Source organism: Hibiscus syriacus, unplaced genomic scaffold, assembly GCF_006381635.1.
Source record: "Hibiscus syriacus cultivar Baekdansim isolate YM2019G1 unplaced genomic scaffold, ASM638163v2 tig00110930_pilon, whole genome shotgun sequence".
Classification (NCBI taxonomy): Eukaryota; Viridiplantae; Streptophyta; class Magnoliopsida; order Malvales; family Malvaceae; genus Hibiscus; species Hibiscus syriacus.
In genome coordinates, this window is record NW_024062917.1 from 612,119 (window position 1) to 633,228 (window position 21,110).

Consider the following 21,110-nt stretch of genomic DNA (forward strand, 5'->3'; position numbering starts at 1 on the left):
AAGAAGGTGGGTGTGTGGGGTTAGTCTAAGAGCATCGTCAAGACTCATTCTTGGAAATAGGAAAATCTTTGATCGAAGGTGTCGAGATGGTAGGCCAAACGTTTAGAAGTAGTCGCATTCCTGTTGGGAGTAGAGATAAAGTGTATTATGAGGGAGTTCGAGGTGATTATGATGAAGCGGAGTTGGCTCTAGTGGTTGCCGTTGCTTTGGGGTGGAATTTACAGGGCTGAGTAGGTTTTCGATTTTCATCGTTTGATTTTTCTCGTGAAATCTGTTTGGAGTTTACGATGCTTTACCTTTGGTCATTGTCGTCTTTAGTAAGGTTTGTTTTTCCAGTGGATGGTGGTTGCATGGCTAATGTTTTTGTTTTGAGTCTAAAGCTGCTTTTTTTGCTTTTCCTTATCATTTCTTTTGTCCGGTCTTGCTCCCAGATTAGCTTGGGGTTGGGTTTTAATGTTTGTCTTGATCCTATTCTGCTTTTGCTGGGGGTTGTCTCATGTTGTGTTGCTTATTTCTGTTTGTGTGTAATGGTATGTTTTTTCCCTATTGCACCTCAAGGCATACTTTTTTCCTCCGGATTAAGGAGGTTTTTTAACGAGGACATTGGAATGTTTACTTTGTTAATCCCCTAATACAAAGTAACCTTTTACAAAAAAAAAAGTAACATGTTTGTAACAATATTTTAATTGACATGTTTATAACTTTTATGGAAAAAATGATCCAATTGTTACCAAACACATAATTGAGTAACCTACAGTGTATTCTACCGCATAATTAAATAATTGGATATTTATTAATAGAGTTAATTGCATCATATGTCTTCAATCTATGATTCTCTTTTTAATTTGGTTCTTAAACTTTTAAATATTACAATTCCATCCCTAAACTATTACTATCATTCTAAATTTATCCTCAAACTTTTTAATATTTTATTTTCATTCCCAAACTATATCCTTCATTCTAAATTAGTCCCCAAACTTTTTCAGTATTTCAATTTCATCCCAAATTATATGTATATACTAATCATGTTCCATGTAAATAAAACTGTTAGGACAAGCTATATTATTATATGTTTGAATAAAAATAAATTCCAGGCTAAATTATTGTTAAAACTAATTACATATTTGGATGAATTTGGGGATGAAATTGGAATATTTAAATGTTTGGGTACCAATTTAGACTGAGGGTCATAGTTTGAAGATGAAATTGGAATGATCAAAAGTTTAAGGACTAACTTAAAATGAGTATCATAGTTTGAGTATGAAATTGGAATATTTAAAATTTTAGGGACCAATTTAAAATGAGAATAATAGTTTAGGGACATATGATGCAATTAACTCTTATTAATATAATTTCATTGTTCACAAAAATTTAAAATGTACAAATTATACTAAAAGCAACTGTTTTAGATCAACAGCCAATTCTTAAGATGTTTTCTCACTTTAAATTCATCCCCTTCCTCCAAGCAATTTTGATTTCTAGCAGCCTTTCACAGATTCTGTGCTTTAATTTCAGATATCCATCATTCACCTCTGCGGATGCCAACGATTTCATTCGACTCAATTCCTCAGTCATCAACAATGTCGTTCAAGTAAGCCCCGTTTCCAGGCATTCATCAGGAAGGATCCTGTATAAGCAGCCACTCAAACTATGGGACAAGCTCAAAGGCACCAAATCATCATTTATCACAACCTTTGTGCTTAACATCAGACCCCTATCCACTCCCGGAGCGGAGGGTCTCGCCTTCGTATTGACCGACAGCGCTGCACTCCCGACCAACAGCGGAGGGCCGTGGCTCGGGATCGTAAACGTAAGTACCATAAACATAAATCACATAGCTGCTGTGGAATTCGATACGAGGAAGAGTGATTCGATGGATGTTGATGATAATCATGTTGGTGTAGATGTGAAAAATATATATTCCATCGATCAAGAACCATTGGCAAGCCATGGTGTGAATCTTTCAAGTGGTGAAGATATCACTGCCAGGATTCAATATGATGCAAGATCTGATGATTTGTTGGTTTATGTCAAGTTGACTAGGCTAAGTGAACATGATTTGGGAGATCCTGTTATCATTAGTCATCTCGATCTGTCGAAAAATCTTCCTCAGGATGTTTTCATCGGATTTTCGAGTTCGACCGGGGAGTATGCACAGGTCAATACTGTAAAATCCTGGGATTTCATCAGTTTTGAGACTCAAATCAAAGGTTCAGCCAATCTTCTTTGGCTTTGGATCTTGATTCCAACAGTTGCAGTCATTTTGGTAGGGGGGGTTGGCTTCTTGTTATACCTAAGACGCAAGAGCAGATCGAAAAGGAACAACGATGACGAGATGGACATCGAGAAAGAGATACAAAGGTCCTCTAGTGCACCTCAAAAGTTCCGATTGAAGGAACTTAAAGCCGCCACCGGTAACTTCAACGTCAATAACAAACTCGGCAGCGGCGGATTCGGAACGGTCTATAAAGGAATTTTGAGAAAGCAAGAGGTAGCTGTGAAAAGAATTCTAAAGAATACACGCCACGGGAAGCAAGATTTTATAGCAGAAGTGACCACCATTAGCAACCTCCACCATAAGAACCTAGTTAAACTCTTTGGTTGGTGCTATGAAAGCAATGAGCTCCTACTGGTTTACGAGTTCCTGCCGAATGGGAGCCTAGACAGGTACATATTTCGGAACCAAATTCGGACCGATACCGATACAACTCTGGATTGGGAAACAAGGCATAACATCATTTGTGGGGTGGCCAAGGCACTGGACTATCTTCACAATGGTTGTGAGAAAAGGGTTATTCATCGAGATGTAAAAGCCAGTAACATAATGTTAGATTCGGAGTTCAATGCTCGACTGGGAGATTTCGGACTCGCCCGAACAGTTCAGTTCAAAGACAAAACACTATTCAACCAAGGAGATTGCTGGAACGCCGGGCTATATGGCTCCGGAAAGTTTCCATACAGGTAAGGCAACCGTTGAAACCGACATCTATGCATTTGGAGTACTAACACTTGAATTAGCGTGTGGCAGAAAACCAGGGCATCAAAATGAGCAAAACGAGTACAACATCAGCATTGTAGAGTGGGTCTGGGAACATCATAGGACGGAACGAATTACCGATGTAGTCGATGATCGATTAAACCATGATTTCGACGAGGATCAAGCTCGGTGCACAGTAATGTTGGGATTGGGGTGTTGTCATCCGAATCCTTATGAAAGACCCTCCATGAGAAGTGCTTTGCAGGTTCTTACGGGGGAAGTGTGTGCACCAGATGTGCCTACAGAAAAGCCTGCATTCATGTGGCCGGCCATGGCCCCTTCGCTCATCGGAGAAGATATCAATAACTCAATAACCGGAGGTCAACTCACGACCACAACGGAACTTAGTGGCAGATGATCCTTGTCATGTTCATAGTTGTACTCCTGGGTGGCTTTTCCTTTTTGAATAGAACAGTTGTTTTACAGTTATATTAGTACATAAGTTTCATGTATGATAGACTCTGAGATAAGTACTTAGATTTTCAAACTAATTTTTAGAAACTAATTTATCTTGGACTCACCGAAGGAAATGAAATAATTTCCAAGTCTAAGATGTATAATTTGTTTGTACTCTGAGTTTTTCTATTCACTTGAAAGTTTTTGCAAGATAAATATTGGATATTAATATGCATTTTATATATTTTATTTTTAGTTGCTTTAATTTTCACACTCTATATACATTAACCAAATACGCACACGAAATTCATTCACTTATGTATTTTAATATATTTTAAAAATTTCTCAAACCTTAAAAATAAATTATTTTCTAATCAATAAAATTAATGACATGTTAGTTAAAAGACCAAAATAGAATTATATTGATGATTTGAGGACTGATATAAAAATATTTAAGATTTTAAGGATTAATTTAAAATGTGATCATAGTTTGGGGACAATTTGGGGACCTATCCAATTAACTCATAAAAAATCACCATTAGTTTCTTTTTATTAGTTTATGGTGAATATAAAATAATATTTGTTTAAAGACATTCAATCATTTGACATTAAATATTTGTGCACCCATGCATATGTGGTGCTCGAACCCGAAACCTCAAGGAATAATAACAATTCCTTCACCATTGACATTGGATACTCGTACACCCCTACTTATGTGGTGCTCGAATCCGAAACCTTAAGAAATAACAACAATTTCTTCACCATTGAGGTGGCTTGATTCGTTGAATAATACATTTCAATCATCTATCTTTACAACTTTTAAGGGTCAATTTGATAAAAATAAAATATAAACGTGGATGGTTAAAAAATATTTTACCTTTTTTTTATAGTTAAGTCAACATTTAAACAATGAATTTGAATAGAAGTTAGTATGGGTGATTACTCCTTATCCGATCGGTTAGTTGATTTGACGAGCTTATTTTATGATTCAAATTTTATTTTATTTTTTGAAATTAAGTTGATTTGTTCGAGTTTCTCTTCAAATTTAATTGTAATTGTTTATAATATTATGAAACGAATTGATTCGAATTTAAACGACTTTCTTTAATCATATATGATATACATATATATATTTCTTCATATTCTTTTCACATGTGTAAATAAGGTTTGAAATGTTAATTAAATAAATCAAGTATTATCTAAAATTATAAAATATATGTATAATATTATTTTTCTAAAACAGTGGATTTTGAAGATAAAGCAAAGAATTGATGGAAAGAAAGAATTTTCAAAAAAAATACAATCGAATGACCAAATTGAATAAAATAAAAAGATGAGGGGCTAAATTTAAAAAATAGGATTTATCTTGTTAAAAATAGAAATTTAAGTTACATAGACATTATATAGTTGTATAAGAGCATATGGTTCCAAATTGATCAAAATGGACTTAAAATAAAGGAGGAATTGAAAAAATTATAAAATTATGTAAAATTGAGGAACTAAACTAAAAAAAGGAGAAATTTTATTTTCAAAAAGATTAATTGAAGCTAAATAGATATTTTAAAGTTTTTTTTTATCAACATGTAGTTCAAATTTAACCAAAAATAGACTTACAAAAAGGATAAATTAAATCGCACATTCAATACCAAAACACTAGAGTAAAAACTGAACTTGAATAAAGGTATTCTAATGTAGGATATTTTTTTCAAATGTGTAATGTTAAAATTCACTAGTAATATTTGATAAAAAAGTCATGTTGATTTATATTCTTTTATAAAGTACTTTAACTACAATGTTTCATTTCGGGTACAAAGCCTCCTAGTTCGATAGAAATCATTAGTTGACTAATGATCAATTATTATTGTTGACATGTCAAGTCTTATGTGTCAAAAGTGATGACATAACATGTTTCATATCATCACTTTAGACATATAACAATGACACATAATCACTTTGAACATGTAACACGTGTCACTATCATTTTGTAGTTTGTACATGTGGTATGTGTCACATCATCACTTTGAACACGTGATATGTGTCACATCATCACTTTGAACACGTGGTATGTGTCACGTCGGTACTTTGAACACATATAACTTATCACATCAACGATAAATATTGATCGTTAATCAAATAACGATTTTCATCCGACCAGGAATATTCTTCCCTAAAATGAAACATTGAAAATTAAAATACTCTAAAAATTGAATAGAAATAAAAGTGATTGTTTAATCAAACGTTACAAGTATAATTTATACAATCATAAAAAAAATTTAAATAGAATCTTAACGTGCTGTTTGAATGGACATTTTTAAAATTTTAAAGATTTTTAAAATATTAGTATTTGAAATATATTAATTAAAGATATCGGTAAGTAAGTTTTCTTAATAAATTATAGACAATTAGAATTTCACAAGTTTAAAAATGATTATAAAATAAGTTTAACAGGTATTCTTTCATTACATGAAACCAGGGCCGGTCCAATGAGTTTTAATGTCCTGGGCAAGATAATATTTTTATGCCCCTATACTTGTACCGTATAATAGACAAAACATAAATAATATTTTTAAAACAATTATAATCCGAAACAGGACAAGGTCAAGCTACCATGATAATTCCAATTATATGGTGCAACAAGTCTACAGGACGGATAATAAGCTGGCTGAAGATAAGCTCAATAGAAGAACATCCTCTATAACAGATTAACAAATAGAAAAATATTTTGAGACATTCTACAGTTGCTGAGAAAAGGATCAACTACATACCGAACAGCAGAAGGTGAAGCAACAGCAACAACCCGGTGCAAATAGGGCTTTCTCCAAGACAATTTGATCAACATGATCAACAGGTACTTGAAAGGAATGAGCATTGTCAATTGACAATTGTAAACAATCTTCAATTACTGATCAAATTTGAGGATTTTGATTTCAATGAAAAGCAAGACTACTCCATATGCTATGCCATAACTATAAATGATTCTTACATCTACAAACAGCAAATCAAGTGCAACTAATTAATTTACATATAAGTTGATGGATAGTGTTCCAGCAGCACCCCAAGCTAATGTAGGAAAAATATCTCAGATTATGAAGCAACTATAGACTTCCATATATACTCTAAACTAAAAATGATACAAACTCGTGCACCTAGATGATTGCATTAGTAAGAAGTAGAACAACCAATAGTTTCAGAGGAAATTTCCAATTTTTCAACCATTCAAGGTCATAAATCTCAACTTCCTACAGCTAAATAAGTGTCATTGGATCCACAAAACAAAGTTCAGATTATTGAGTGCACCTAGATAGATATAACATAGTGCATTTGAATTAAAAATCGTTTGTGAAAAAGGTTCAATTTTTTTAATCTCGATTAAAATTTATCAAAGTTCATATTGGAAGGGAAAATCCTATTTCAAGAAATCACTTTTTCCCCTTCTAATATCATTATTTATATAAACTAGGATAACCAAGGAAAGAATTCCTATGGATTTTTATTCCAAAATCCAGAATCCAGTGAACGATTTTCAATATATGGTAAAAAATGAACTATTTTTCTTTCAAGTTCCAAATAAAAAGTGATAAAAGCGAAACTCTAAGTAACTTATTAACTTAATAAAAACATCAGAAGCATTTAAAAAGGGGAAATCAAAGAAGAAAGTGAAAGTATAAACCAGAGCGTCAATGAGCTTGGTGTTTTTGCCTCGTTCTCTGGTGACGACGAGTCGACGACTTTCGAATTTGAAGAAGCAACATGCCGAATCACTTGCGAAGTCGACTTAGACGAAGTTGAAGAAACTCCCATTCTCGTACGAGAGAAACAAATTCGCGTTTGAAGTTGCAGAGAGGCAGAATAAAGTAGCCATGGCAGAGGAAGAGGAGAGAGAGAGGGAAGAGAAAATAACTCCATTGAAACGTGTTGCCCCAGAAAACTGATGCCCCTTAAACATTGATGCCCTGTGCATTGATGCCCTGTGCGATCGCCCATCCGGCACATGTATTGGGCCGGCCTTGCATGAAACTATCCAAGAACGGTATGATTAAAGGTGTGACGCTTAAGCGCATACGAAGAAAGCTTGTGACCGGGTTGAATGATATTTTTTTGAAGGCGGTTAGTCTAAATTAGGTTTTGCTTCTAAATTTGGTGAGTTTGACTATGCATTGTGTTTCATTGGTCACCTATTACTTGCACATTAACGGAAACGATTTTATGTAAAAAAAAAACCCTCCAATAATTAATTATTTGAAAAATAGCCACAAACAGTTTTTTTTTTGGAAAAATAACCCTCGATCAGTTTTAGAAAAATGATCCTCAAATCTTGTGTTTTACAAAAAGTCATTAATATCTCGCATTTTACGAAATACAAGTTACATACATTTATAGTGCCCTTTATCCATAAATTAAATTAAGTTATCTGAAAAATTAATGAATTTTACGTTTTACAAAACGCGATATCTTTAAAACACGTTATGTAGAATACGATATAGTTCTACGTTTACAATTTGAGGGTCATTTTTTAAATAATTTTGTTTTAGGGTTGTTTTTCTATTTAATTAATTATTGAGGGGTTTTTTTTTAATTTTACATAAGATCGCCATTAACGGAAAGCTCAGAGATGATTTCAGGCCGGAGAGAAGGTTATGACAAGTTGATCTATTATCCCCATATTTAATTTTATTGTGTTAACATGGCTTATCAGCTTTGTTGACTAGCCAGCAACGATCGAATTAGATTAGAGGTATTCGGGTTAACCAATAGGGTCCCCGGGCGAACCACTTATTCTATGCAGATGACCTCATGATATTTTTCAAGAATTCAAGTATTCAACTATCGAGGCTCGTCACCTTAAGGATTTCCTTGATGTTTATGAAATTAGTTTAGGTCAGAAGGTAAATTACTCAAAATCTATGTTATTTTTCAGTACAAACACAATTGAGCCTATCCGATAAAAAATCTCTACTATTTTGAGAGTTCGTGATGAATCAGATCCAGGTCTATATTTAGGAATGCCCAGGTCAAAACAAGACGACTACCTTTGGGTATCTGAGAGAGAGAGTGTTCCAACGTATGAAGAGTTGGACGAAGAATCTTTTGTCTCATGGTGGTCATGAGGTTTTCATTAAATACGTTGCACAAGTGCTACCGACATACATCATGACTTGCTATTTGCTGTCGGATGATTTTGTTAATGACTCGGACTCTATCATGCAGGATTATTGGTGGTCTGAGATGGTTCACGATCGGGGTTGGCCATTGATTGCTTGGAAAAAATGTTGCCTTCCTAAACTACTAGGTGAACTCGGCTGTCAGGATTTGCACCTTTGCAACGTTGCTCATCTTGGAAAACAAATTAGGTGAATGATTCACGACCCTCAAACTCTTGTGTGTAGGGTTCTAGCTAGTTGCTAAATATTACCCTCGTAGTAGCGTGTTAGAGGCTCAATTGGGTACTAGGTCGTCCTTTGCTTGGAGAAGCCTCTACACGATAATAAAGGATCTTAAACCAGGTTTTTAACGGAGGATTGGTATTAACAGTTGAATACGAACGCATAGCGATCCATGGGGTGGGTCTAGGCTAATCTCGCTCTAGGCTACATACGTGGATAGTTCCACTTCCTCGGTTCTTTGTGAGGATTTTATGATTCTAGATATGTCTGTGTGGGACGCCAAACGTGTTAGCAATGTCTTTATAGCAGATGACATGGGTGTTATCCTTCGTTGCCCCATTGCTCTGGTGTATGGTGACATGCTGCTTTGGAGCCATCATGCTTCGGGTTTGTACTCCACCAGGTTTGGCTACCACTGGCTTTGGTGACAGCAGGGTGGTAAGGTTGATTCCTCGACGCTGTGGCATGCGTTGGCCAAGCCCCCTGTTTTACCCAAGATAAGAATCCTTGGTTGGCGACTCGGGATTGACGCCCTACCTGTAGGTTTAAGGTTACGTGCTGCCAGTCTTGAGAATTGACTCGTGCTCTTTGTTCCAACGCTGAGGAGACCACTCTAAATGCAACGAGAGACTATACTGAAACTCGTAGTCTCCTTGTACTAGTTGCAATTGATAGAAGAGTTTGAGAGGGTCGACAAATCTCTTGCAAGTTATGTCTTGAAACTACTTTGGAAGTACTGGACTTAGACATGTTTACATTCCTCATCATAATCCTATGGAATGTTTGAAACTGGAGGAACATGTTGGTGCACGAGAATAGTCTTCATCCGGTATTCTTCATCGTAGACGATGCTCGATTATTGCATCATGATTTCTCAGTAGTGGTCAGGCCTTTGTCGGGTTTATGTTGCACTAGACAAAGCCGCCGGTAGGGGTGGTTAAAATCAATGTTGATGGAACTTTCGTGGCAGCTACGGGACAGGGCACAGTTGGGGTTGTGGGTCGCAATCATGCTGGGCAAGTGATGACCTGCCATGGACGTCCATTTTGTGCCATGCAGGACGCAAACTTTGTGGAAGCTTATGCATTCTGGATTAATTAATATATATTTTTATCTTAAAAAAAGTTTGTTAAATGGATAAATAATATCAATTACTAGTACTACTATGATTATGGGAAAGGTGAACTGAAGCCAAGAAGCAGATACAATGTTCATATATAATCAGTTTGTACAGTGAAATCATTGATTCCCAAGTCACCGTACAAACCATGCACGTACTCCACTATTGCCCCATCATCCATCCCCTGCTTACCCTGCTCAAATCTCAACAAACTAAATATTTCTATTTCTGCCTAAGAAAATAACATACGAGAAGAATGTTACAATAAATGACCTCAAGTAAAAGGGATCCAACAACATGGCCAGGAACTACTTCCCAAAACCGAGCTTCCGACACTTGTGTAACATCTTTAAGACAACTGATCTAACCAAGATCCAAAACAAAAAACTTATCTATTTCACGTAAGAAAAACAATGCATAGCCATGTCAAAGGTAGAGGCGAATTACCTACCTGCTCCCAATATTTGGTCAAAGCTGAAGATGGAATATTAGGTGGTGCCATCTGAAGCAAGACGCCGCCACTAGCTTTAAATACAGGCATTACGAGCATGAATACTGAACACGAAACTAATCCCATGCACAAAGCTTCAGCATTATTTACCCTGCAATGTGCAGAACAAAAATTACGAGACAAACTAGAGGAATGAGCGGTAGGAGTAGATTTTAAGATTGAAGCAAGAAATTACCCCAGAGACAATAACCAGAACGTCCATATCAAACCTACACTGAGAAAACAAACAAACAAATATATATATAGGTTTAAGTCGGACGTAATCGATGAAAGAAAGGAGCAGTCATTGGCATGCATAGAGACAGAACATATCACACCAGCGAATGGAATCTGCAACAACATGCAAGCAAATTGAGTGGTAATTCATATCTTCAGCTTTCTTGTAAACTGCAAGAAAATCATGATTCAACCCCATGTTAAAATTATGCCATCATAACCCTATTAAGCGTTCTTATTTCAACTTGAGATGTAAAATCTCAAAACTAAAGTATTCCCAGTTTCCCACTTACCAAGATTGATTCGAGCATAATTTCTAAAGAACCAAACGCCATTAAGATTCACCATCAGATTTGTCACTGCCGATACGACTAAATAATGTCTGAAGCAGCAAATATATATCATAGACAACTAATTAATATCCTAATGTACCAGCAATCAAAAACAAGATGATCGACTTACTTGTGCTCTGATTCATCTTCGATGAAAGCATGAAGTGCTTCCACAGTTAAGGAGAATGACATGAACAATAGAAACACTGTCTAAACAATTAGACGAATGGAGAATGACATTTTCATTGCAGAAAAGAAAAGAAGAAGAAGAAGAAAAAATTGCTGCAATATTTCTCATTACTAAGAGCTATGTTGCACTGATCATACGAATACGGGGACAGAAACGGCGATGGATACAAGGGCGTGAAATGGTAATTTACAAAATTACATGGTACGGATACGTATTAGGTAATTGAAATGGAATTGGCTTGTCATACCCGTGCAACACAGGCTAAGAGTACATTTGAAAGCAGAAGAGAATATTGGAAATACAAATACTTACGGCATTGGTGAAAGCAGACAATACATTAAGCCTTTGGAACCTAATAATTGTAAAAACATGAAACTATTAGAGCTCAATCATGTACAGATACCATTAAATCCCACCAACTTTTACTCATGGAAATAAAATTTGTATAATCTCACCCGTAAGTGTAAACATGATCAGGCTTTCTTTGAGAAGCTGCCATTGCAAACAATGAAAATGTCAAGAGACCAGACCCTAATGCCAAATGAAATGCATCAGATACCAGACCTGAAAGGACAAGCACAACAACATAAGAAAAGAAAAACAGATAAAAAGCTGAAGAATCAAAATGAATATCGAAGTACAAAGCTGAATAAATTAACTTTTGAAATCGAAAAACCAATAGTAAAATGAAGTAGAATCTGACCAATACGACCCGTAAAGAGTCCAATGGCGAACTCAACTGTAGAACAGGCCAAATTAAGTGAAATCATAAAGAGCAAGCTCTTCATTTGCCGGTTACCGGTTCTCATAATCCGAAAAGCCAGCAAAACCAAATTCAAAACCCAGAATTTATCTTCCTTTACTTGGCCAAAAAATGAATCAGAGTAGCTGACTGGTTTGTTTTTCTCCATTTGATTTGAAATGAATACAAAAAATGGCGAATGTTTATGAAAAACGAAGGTGTAGTTTTTAAAGGTACCATGAAGCCTAGAGTAACTAAGGTGAGTTTTAGATAAGTCGGCCATAAATGTTCCGACCACCGTAGGTTTCACAGTTGGCAATACTTGATTGGTTGATCAGATAATGGAGTAATGGATAATTAATTTTTGCATGCTCTTTGTATCTATTGGCGGCGACTGCAACCAAACCAGTAATGCATGCGGTGCAATGAATAACATTTTAAAGAAGACGATTATAAATAAACATTGTAATATTCTTTTATTAAACCACCAAACTTTTAAATGAGGCTAAATATTTTTTTCTTTAGATAAACGATAATCCAAAAAAATAAACAGTAAAATAATAGTTTTTATTGACCGATCATCATTCTTATCGTCGTCTCAAAATATTAAATTATCAAACTCTTAAATTTAAAACTCTAAAATCTCAAATATTCAATCCTTATACTACAATAAATAATCATCGTCGATCACACGTGGCAAGTTTAGTGTCTTGCAAAAAATTCTCTCATTAATATTTATGTTTGCTTACAAAGTAGAGACGAATATAAGATTTTATGTTATGAGATTAAATTTATAAAATTTAAATTATGAAAAAATTTATAAAATTTAAGAAAGTAAAAATAATTTTTAATATTTTTTTTTAAATTTTAAAAGAGCAACCGTCTTTTGTAAGTCCATCCATATTGCAAGATGTTGTGCAAGGTCGGTCGATAATGTTATTTTCTCCCATTAATAATCAACGTTAAAAAGAGGTTAGATAACATATAAAAAGTTGAACACTTAATATGATAATATTTATAACGCTGGAGAAACAATCGGAGAAAAGTCAACTTGTTCTGTTTCTGGAGAAGCAAAGCAATGGCGCTCTCTGCATCTCTGAATTCGCTTGCCAGAATCCCCGATGCCTCTCCTAAATTCCCAGTAATCTTCAACCTCCTAAAAGCTGCTCCATTGAATTCCAACCTCAAAATCCAACCCATTTTGAAACCCTCTTCTCACTCACTTTTTACTCAACCATTCAAACCCAAACCCCCACGATCCGCTCCCTCTTTACCGGTATCGTCGAAGAAATGGGTGAAATCAAGCAGTTGGGTATGACCGATCACGGCGGATTCGATCTAAAAATCCACGCCAAAACCGTTATAGAGGATGTCCGCCTCGGTGACAGCATTGCCGTCAATGGAACTTGCCTAACGGTGACGAATTTCGACACCCATTTGGGAGAATTCACTGTTGGGTTGGCCCCTGAAACCCTAAGGAAAACTTCGTTGAGTGAATTGGAACCCCGGTCATTGGTGAATTTGGAGCGGGCTATCCAACCAACGGGTCGGATGGGAGGCCATTTCGTGCAAGGACACGTGGATGGAACAGGGGAGATAGTGGGGAAAGACGTTGAAGGAGATTCATTGTGGATCAAGGTTAAGGTGGATAAAAGCTTGTTGAAATATGTGGTGCCAAAAGGATTTATAGCCGTGGATGGAACTAGTTTGACAGTGGTGGATGTGTTTGACGAGGAGCTTTGTTTCAATTTCATGTTAGTAGCTTATACCCAGCAGAAAGTGGTGATTCCTTAGAAGCAAATTGGGCAAAAGGTGAACTTGGAGATGGATATTCTTGGCAAGTATGTTGAGAGACTGCTCACCAGTGGTTTTGTTGATTCCATTAAAGGCTCGTGATTTGCAGAAACCCGTAACAAGGTTGGTTCATTCATGTTTCTCTTATGTTGTTTTTACACTGCATGTTGAATCCGTGGTTAGGATTTAGTTAGAATCAGATTGGTTTGAGGATATGGTAAACTGTGGTGAACCTGTTGGTATCGGTGCGTTCATTATGAGAACCTGTTAAATTGTATGCAATTCTGTATTGAACAGGCATTGTTATTCAGCTGCTATTTCTTTCAGTATCATCTAATATAGTCCATTGCACCTGTAATTTCAATGCTATACTGCTATTGCTTGCTTGTCATTTTTCTTCAGTGTGTCATATGTGCCCAACTGCTGGAATCTGGATTGTAGTGTTCATTTATTAATTAGTCAGTTAGAGGCTGTTGCTTTCTATGTTACTCTTAAAAGTATTTGTGTCCAACATATATGTTGATGCATATTCAAACATGGATATAAGAGTTATTATTATCTTTCATATATATGAAAAATAACTACTTCCTCGTTTGGTAGCAAAATGGATATATTTGTGTGGGTAGTTCTGCTATACAACGGCCTAATCTAAGGTTAATTTGTAGCGGATTTTAACTTAAAATGTTACAATGTCTAATATAAAAAGTGATACAATTGGCAATAGTTTTAGTTACAATCGAGAATGTTACATTGTGGTGGGTTTTAACCTTAAAATGTTGCATGTTTACCCTAAAAAGTTATAAACTTAGTAATAATTTTAGTTACAATCGAGAATGTCTTGAGGGTAATTTTTTAGGTTTCAACCGAAATAGTTGTGCAATTTTAATGATTTGTTATGGAGAACGTAATATTTTCGGTTTCAACCTAAAATGTTAGCTAATTTGTTCTAAAAATTAATTTCTTAGTAAAATTTCCGATTATTGTCTTTTTTTTTCGATTTTTGTCTTTTTTTTTCCGATTTTTGTCTTTTTTTCCGTCGTCTTGTATTTTAGAATCATCCTATTTGTGTACCTTTCCCTTCCTTTCAAATTCAGTCCTCCCAAGTGTGAAATGAAAACATTAGTCTTACTTTAACTAGTCCTTCTAATTATATTTTTATCCTATCATCTTTAGTTCTATGCTTCTTGCCGGTTACCAAACACAATGAAGAAAAACAAAATCAAGTTTCTTCCATTTCCTTTCAAATATTTTGAATTTGTTTTTAGGGGCATCATCACCATGAATTGATCCTTTCGTCATGAGTTGGTTAAGTTCTTACGACTAATATTGCTCTTTTCTCGGTCAATTATTTACCTACATTGATCGTCTTTCATTTCCATTGCCTGACCTTCCAAGTATACGAAAAATAAGAATTTTCTAATGCTAAAACCCAGAGAGATGCAAGAAGATGTTTAAAATGTGGTGGTTTTACTTTTCCCAGAGATGCAAGATCAAGATTTGAATATCAGCAAACCAAGTTGTAGACTTCAGATTTCTCTTGTGAATTCTGCTAGACTTAAAAACATTCATGTTGGTTACTTTGTCTTGCTATTATTTCAGTGTAATCAGATGAACAAGAAGCAAGCATTTTTGTGTCTCCCAATCTCAACCCCATTGCTTTAGAAGACTATATTTGCAACATCCAACATCGTACCTAATAAATTCTATAAGAGCTACACAGTTGTTTCCTCTTCAAACTTTTATTTCATAGACATCAACTCGTTGCTCGACTCTATCTCAACAATCAACTGATAACTTGTGCATTCTGCATGAAAATTGGATCCCAGAAAGCAGAACAAAAAAATTAAAAGGGAAGTAGAACAAAAACCAATGTTCAAAGTGCGGCAAAACAGAGTGAATTCAATAGGCCTGACAATCTGGATGACGACTAACAAATCGAAAGGATAGGAGAATTGTAAGAAGAAAAATGCAATTCATTACACCAATCGAATCAATATTGTAGCGATTTACTACTTCAATGGAAGATGCAGCATCAGACAAAAAGGTAACAACGATTTCACTTGCAAGAATTCTGCCTCTTTGGTAAGATGTGAGAAAGGGAACTCGACCGTATCTCAAACCTGCAAATGATAGTCGAGGGTGAAGGCACGGATATCAGATGGACCAGTCCCAAGCCTGCCAACACACATTAGAAGCAAAACAAACTCGTGAGAGAGAGCTTCTCAATAATTAATAATAAAAGCAATGTGCAATGATCAAAAGAGTATGCTTCTCTAGGTGACGTCATACTGCAAAACAGGCTAAGTAAAAAAAAAAGTTTTATTGGAAAAACTTAAAATTGCATATTTTGACAAACACCAGAAAACATATTTTCCTACCTATTTCTCTGTTTATGCATTAGTGGCAGTTTAATAAATAAAAAACTGAAATACCTTTTGTTAATGGTACCATAGTGAAACTTTACATTCCCAGATTTGACGTCTTCAATGTACTGCATCAACAGAGAGAGAATGCATTTTAGTAAAATTTAAGTTGATAACAATTATTAAACAAAATTCTAACAAGATTTAGTTTTATGGAGGGAAAGAAAGAGAAAAAGCTCATACCAAATTCAAAGTAACAAAAATTGAAGAAAATGCCAAAGAATCAAAGGGAATATTGTCCAATTCGAAGAAAGAGCACTCGGATGATTCTGGTCCGGGTGAAAACTGGGGCTTCTTCAGCTTTGCCAAGAAGATAACATAAGTCTGCTCCAAAATAGACAATGCAATGTAGATTTACATACATCTCCCTTAAATGTACATGGAATAAAGTAATAAAGGATATTTCTTCTAACTTGTCCAATAAGAGGAATATCCAGTTGTGCAAAAAGGCGAAATGACTTCCACTTCAGCACCCGCCTCTTCCCATGTTTCCCGGATTGCCCCTTCAGCAGCGGACTCTCCAATTTCCAGGTAACCAGCAGGAAGTGTCCTATGTTAATGCCATCCAATCATCTCAAATATTTGTAATGGCCATTAGGATACTAGAAACTAGCTACTTCACAATAAAGGCAAGTTTGAGTACCCCATACTTCAAATGCATAATTAGTCTCCTTTTCAAATAAATATCGGAAGATGAAGAGAAAACGGTATTCAATCCTTTTCTAAACCAAATTCCAACCATCCAAATACATACCAAAGACCGAAAGATGGTTCAATGTTCCGCTTGCAAAGTAGAATCTTTCTATCATGCTCAATGAGGCAACCCACAACCTAAAGGTACCAGTTTAGAAAACAGATTAAGCATAAATGTGTAATCTTAAAAAAATCATGATTTAAGTCTGCAACAAAAGTACAAATCAGTAAGGGAAACGCTGATTCAGATTGGAAACAGGCATTTACTCAAAGTATTATTTCCTCAACTAATCATCCAAAATAGAAAATGATACCTACCCTGATCTCAATGCAAGTGCGTTATTTCAGAAAAATCTAAACTCATTCCTTTTGTTGATAACTCAAAATACAGGAAGGAGCGACCTACTGAAAATCCAGAGGATATCACACAAGTCTGGAATTATCGAGAACCTGGAATATCCTGCCTCAAAAATTAACACAGGGCTTTGCGCTTTGATATATTTATCAACTATGACTGTGATATCCATTTTTCAAACATATTTGAGAGGTTGGTCAATGGATTTATACACTTGAAGCAACCATGAAACTTAAAGATAGTAAGTGCTTAATGGCTATTTTAAAATCAATGGGTGACTGACTGGATGAACAAACAGTTACACATTCCAACTCCTTGTTCTCCCAAGAGAATTGATGTTGTTCAAAGCAGTCCTGAACCTGGAGAAAGGAGATTTGTCACTGAGTGTGATGCATGCCTATGTTAACTCCTTTAACTTTAAAGGCATGTGGTTTGATGAGGCAATCCGAGCTTTTTTGCAGGGTTTTTATTGTCTGGTGAGGAACAAAAGATTGACCGAACCATGGAAAATTTCACTGATTGTTACCGCAAATGTAACCCAAAGGTTAAGAACAAAAGAATAAGTGCTGAAACAGCATATGTCCTTGCTTACTCTGTCATAATGCTCCATATTGATTCTATTAATCCCATGGTTAAGAACAAGTTGTCAGTTGATGATTTCATATGAAACAATTGTGGCATAGATGATGGAAATTATTTACGTGAAGCTAGGGAGCATATTTTAACTTCTGTAGCCTGGTTTGAGCATTTGAATCTCTTGGGAGAGGGTGCTCCTCCAGATGTTATTTTTGGTGACTTCTACATACTGAGTTAGAAAAATAAAAGCAAGCTAAGTCAACTACCCTTTCCATCTTAAACAAAAAGGGACGAGTACCAGAGTAAGAATGCAATATGCAGCCGTTGCTGCTGTGATGAGGGGACCATAAGATGTTGCTGAAAAGTCAGATAAGATGTATCAGCTTTCTAGGACTAAAACAGAGCTTAGTGAGGATGTGTTGAATGTGAAAGAAACCAGGTCTAGAAGGAGTAATCAAGAAGAAGAGATTTTCGGCGAAATGGTTAGGCAAACGAACTAGTGAAAGTACTTGGATTTTGGAAGAAGAGCTGCAAGGAGTTGATCCAAAATTTATGCTGAAGAGGTAAAACTTTTCTCGCCAGAGTCATTTTTCCCAAGCTGGGAAAAATGACACGAGCTTTTAATATTTTATTATTTCAATTTTATTTATGAGGTGTTAGATATATTCAGGACTTCTAACTCATTTTTCAGCCTTATTTCTTCTGATTGCTTCGGTCCTCCACCCACCCCCCACCCTCAAAAAACACACACACACACACACATCACAAAGGCTTAGGCAGAAACTTGTCATTTGGAAAACAAGAAGCCACATTTTAATTTGCAATAACATATCATTTTTGGATTTTGATAGGCAATTTTTCTACAAAGGGTGCAATAACATACCATTTTTGGATTTTGATAAGCAATTTTTCCACAAAGGGTGCAAATAGCTCTTATTTTCTCTTCTCCATCAGGTATTTCATGCTTTGCTGGGCCACCACACCACTGGCAGAACTTGATCTTATGAACATTGCCCTGTACAATGACAAAGAAAACAACTATGAAAAATACCAAGACAAAATCCATATTTCAGTTTATCGAAGAAGTTTAATTTACAATTGCCTTGTGCTAAAACGAGTTATGGCTACCATCGCACTTCGAGTTTCACAATAATACAACTATAAAAGAGGAAATAAAATTTTCCAGCGGACTTAACTTTCAAAAAAATAAAGAAAAATCAATGAATACTGAATAGCACAGTATGTAATATATGAAATATATTCTGCTCCCTCAAACAAAGTTAAAGACTATAGGATTCTTCTAATGCTTAAACATTCTGAGAAAAAAACAAAAAATTGCAGACAATGAGACTAGAATCAGAAGAAAATAACCATATATGGAACCCAAAAGAAAAACAAGAGAAAATTGGAAATGTTTATAACAACCGCTAAATAACAAGACATTGGGAGAATCCACAGATGAATACATCATGGGATGCAAGGCTCCTTAAACTTCCTAAAAGCTGCATTGCAAGCAATATTTAATAAATCAGTGCAGCCATTTCAGGAAAACCTAGATACATTAATCAAATTTTGATGAAAAGACAGAAGTAATCAAACATAAAGCGAGATTGATGAATGACAATGAATATAGACGACCGCAGGGGGGGCTTATGAACTTTGTAAACAACATATCAACACAAAAAATGAACTGAAAATTAAGTCGTAACAAGCAAATGTTTCTAACAACTAAATTACAGTAAATCTAACATAAAGAATTTTACTTGTTTCTACAAAGTAAGTACACAAGAGCTGCGAAAAAGGGCAGCTTAATAATAATGTTTATTCCTTCATCAAAAAAAAAAAAAAAAGTTAAAGCTGAAATCATAAAAGCAATGAAGTCACAAAAGCGTCCAAACTCAACAAGGGTATCCTAAGTCAATATGGTTCTGAGACAAACAAACAGCTAAATGCAATTTGCTTACTAATAAACTAAAACTCTTAAACAAAACTTGCCTTGTACAAAGAATCATACAATTTATATCATGATTGAGATTGATCACAATATGATGATTCCGGACATGATAAAATGCAAACCCATAATCAATATTCGAGATAAAGTTGCTACAAGATAAAACCAACTCAACAACATAGCCATTTGAACCCTAAAAAACACTGTACTTTTTGTAATTAAATTTTATTTATAATCACATACGCGGCATACTACTACATAAAAGTAAATCACTGAATTAATTGCTTAATTACACAAAAAGTCAACTTTTTTCTATCATAAGATGTTCAATAAACCACTCAATTCACAATTCGAAAGAAAATACTCACAGCTGAATGAACTGCAACGGAAGTAGAAGAGGAAGAAGGGGCATCTGAGTTGGACTGGGACTGAGTCGAAAACATCTGAATCACTCTAAAAGACGGAGATTTGGGAGTTGAGTTGCAGCTTATTTTTGAAGAAATGAGAGAAAGCCCATTACCAGAATGAGGCTTCTTTAGTCTTTGAGAGATAAACTCAGATGAACAACCAATAATTTGTAAAGCTTTTATCATTACGAAGTTAAAACAATGAAAAATAAAAGGAAATAAAGATCGGAGGAAGGAAGGAGGAAGGAAGGAGGAAGGAGGAATTGAAAAGTGTTAAGAATAAGGAATGGGATATTTTTGGTATTTCAGAGGATGATGACGATATTGAGTCAGTAATCCTATCATGTGGTTGGTCGATGATGGTTAATGATTAAAATAAAATTATAAAATACTAAAAGTCAAATATTATTAAAATTTTAAAACAATTAGATAAAATAAAAATATAAAAATCCATAAAATTATAAATCATTGGAACGCTAAAATTTAAAAGATTTTGAACGCTTCAACTATCTCATCAAAATGAGTCTATTATAGATTTTGAATATTTTTATTAATTTTCAGTTATATGTGTCGGATAATATTAGAGTTAAAGAGATATTAATTTTATATTTGTCTTCTTTAGATGCTATTTAAGTTCTCCTCTATGCCTAATGCTCAGGAATATCGAAGTGATATGTTTTTATATGTAATTGTCTCAATTATTCACGCTTTTACTCATTGGATTGTAACTAATTATTTTTCGTTATATTTTATTTATAATTATCTTGAATATATATATATATATATATATAATATTATTCTACATCATACCTTTTATGACTAATACAATCTACATACTTATTTCACACACATTCGTGCATGCGCGTATATATATATATATATATATATATATATAATTAACCTTGTTTTATCTATCAATATCAATAAATTTTTTATGATAAAAATTTTTAAAAATTTCAAAAATCATTAATAGAATAGGTAAG

The 21,110-nt window shown here is 34.8% G+C and overlaps 1 protein-coding gene and 3 pseudogenes across 1 annotated transcript; 2 read left to right on the forward strand and 2 right to left on the reverse strand.

The window, feature by feature from the left end:
• The first annotated feature begins 296 nt into the window (after positions 1–296).
• On the forward strand, positions 297–13,852 carry LOC120146682 (annotated as a pseudogene).
• LOC120146681 lies at positions 1,429–3,462 on the forward strand (annotated as a pseudogene).
• On the reverse strand, positions 10,029–12,086 carry LOC120146683 (metal tolerance protein C2-like). Its single transcript, XM_039160182.1, has 10 exons — positions 11,890–12,086; positions 11,642–11,750; positions 11,502–11,538; positions 11,127–11,206; positions 10,958–11,046; positions 10,766–10,835; positions 10,624–10,662; positions 10,389–10,539; positions 10,211–10,300; positions 10,029–10,130 (listed from the first exon to the last, which is right to left on the reverse strand). Exons 1-10 carry the CDS (start codon positions 11,993–11,995, stop codon positions 10,029–10,031), a joined length of 873 nt encoding a protein of 290 aa, XP_039016113.1. The 5' UTR covers positions 11,996–12,086.
• Positions 13,853–15,594: 1,742 nt separating the features above from the next.
• Positions 15,595–20,349, reverse strand: LOC120146595 (annotated as a pseudogene).
• Between the last annotated feature and the right edge of the window lie 761 nt (positions 20,350–21,110).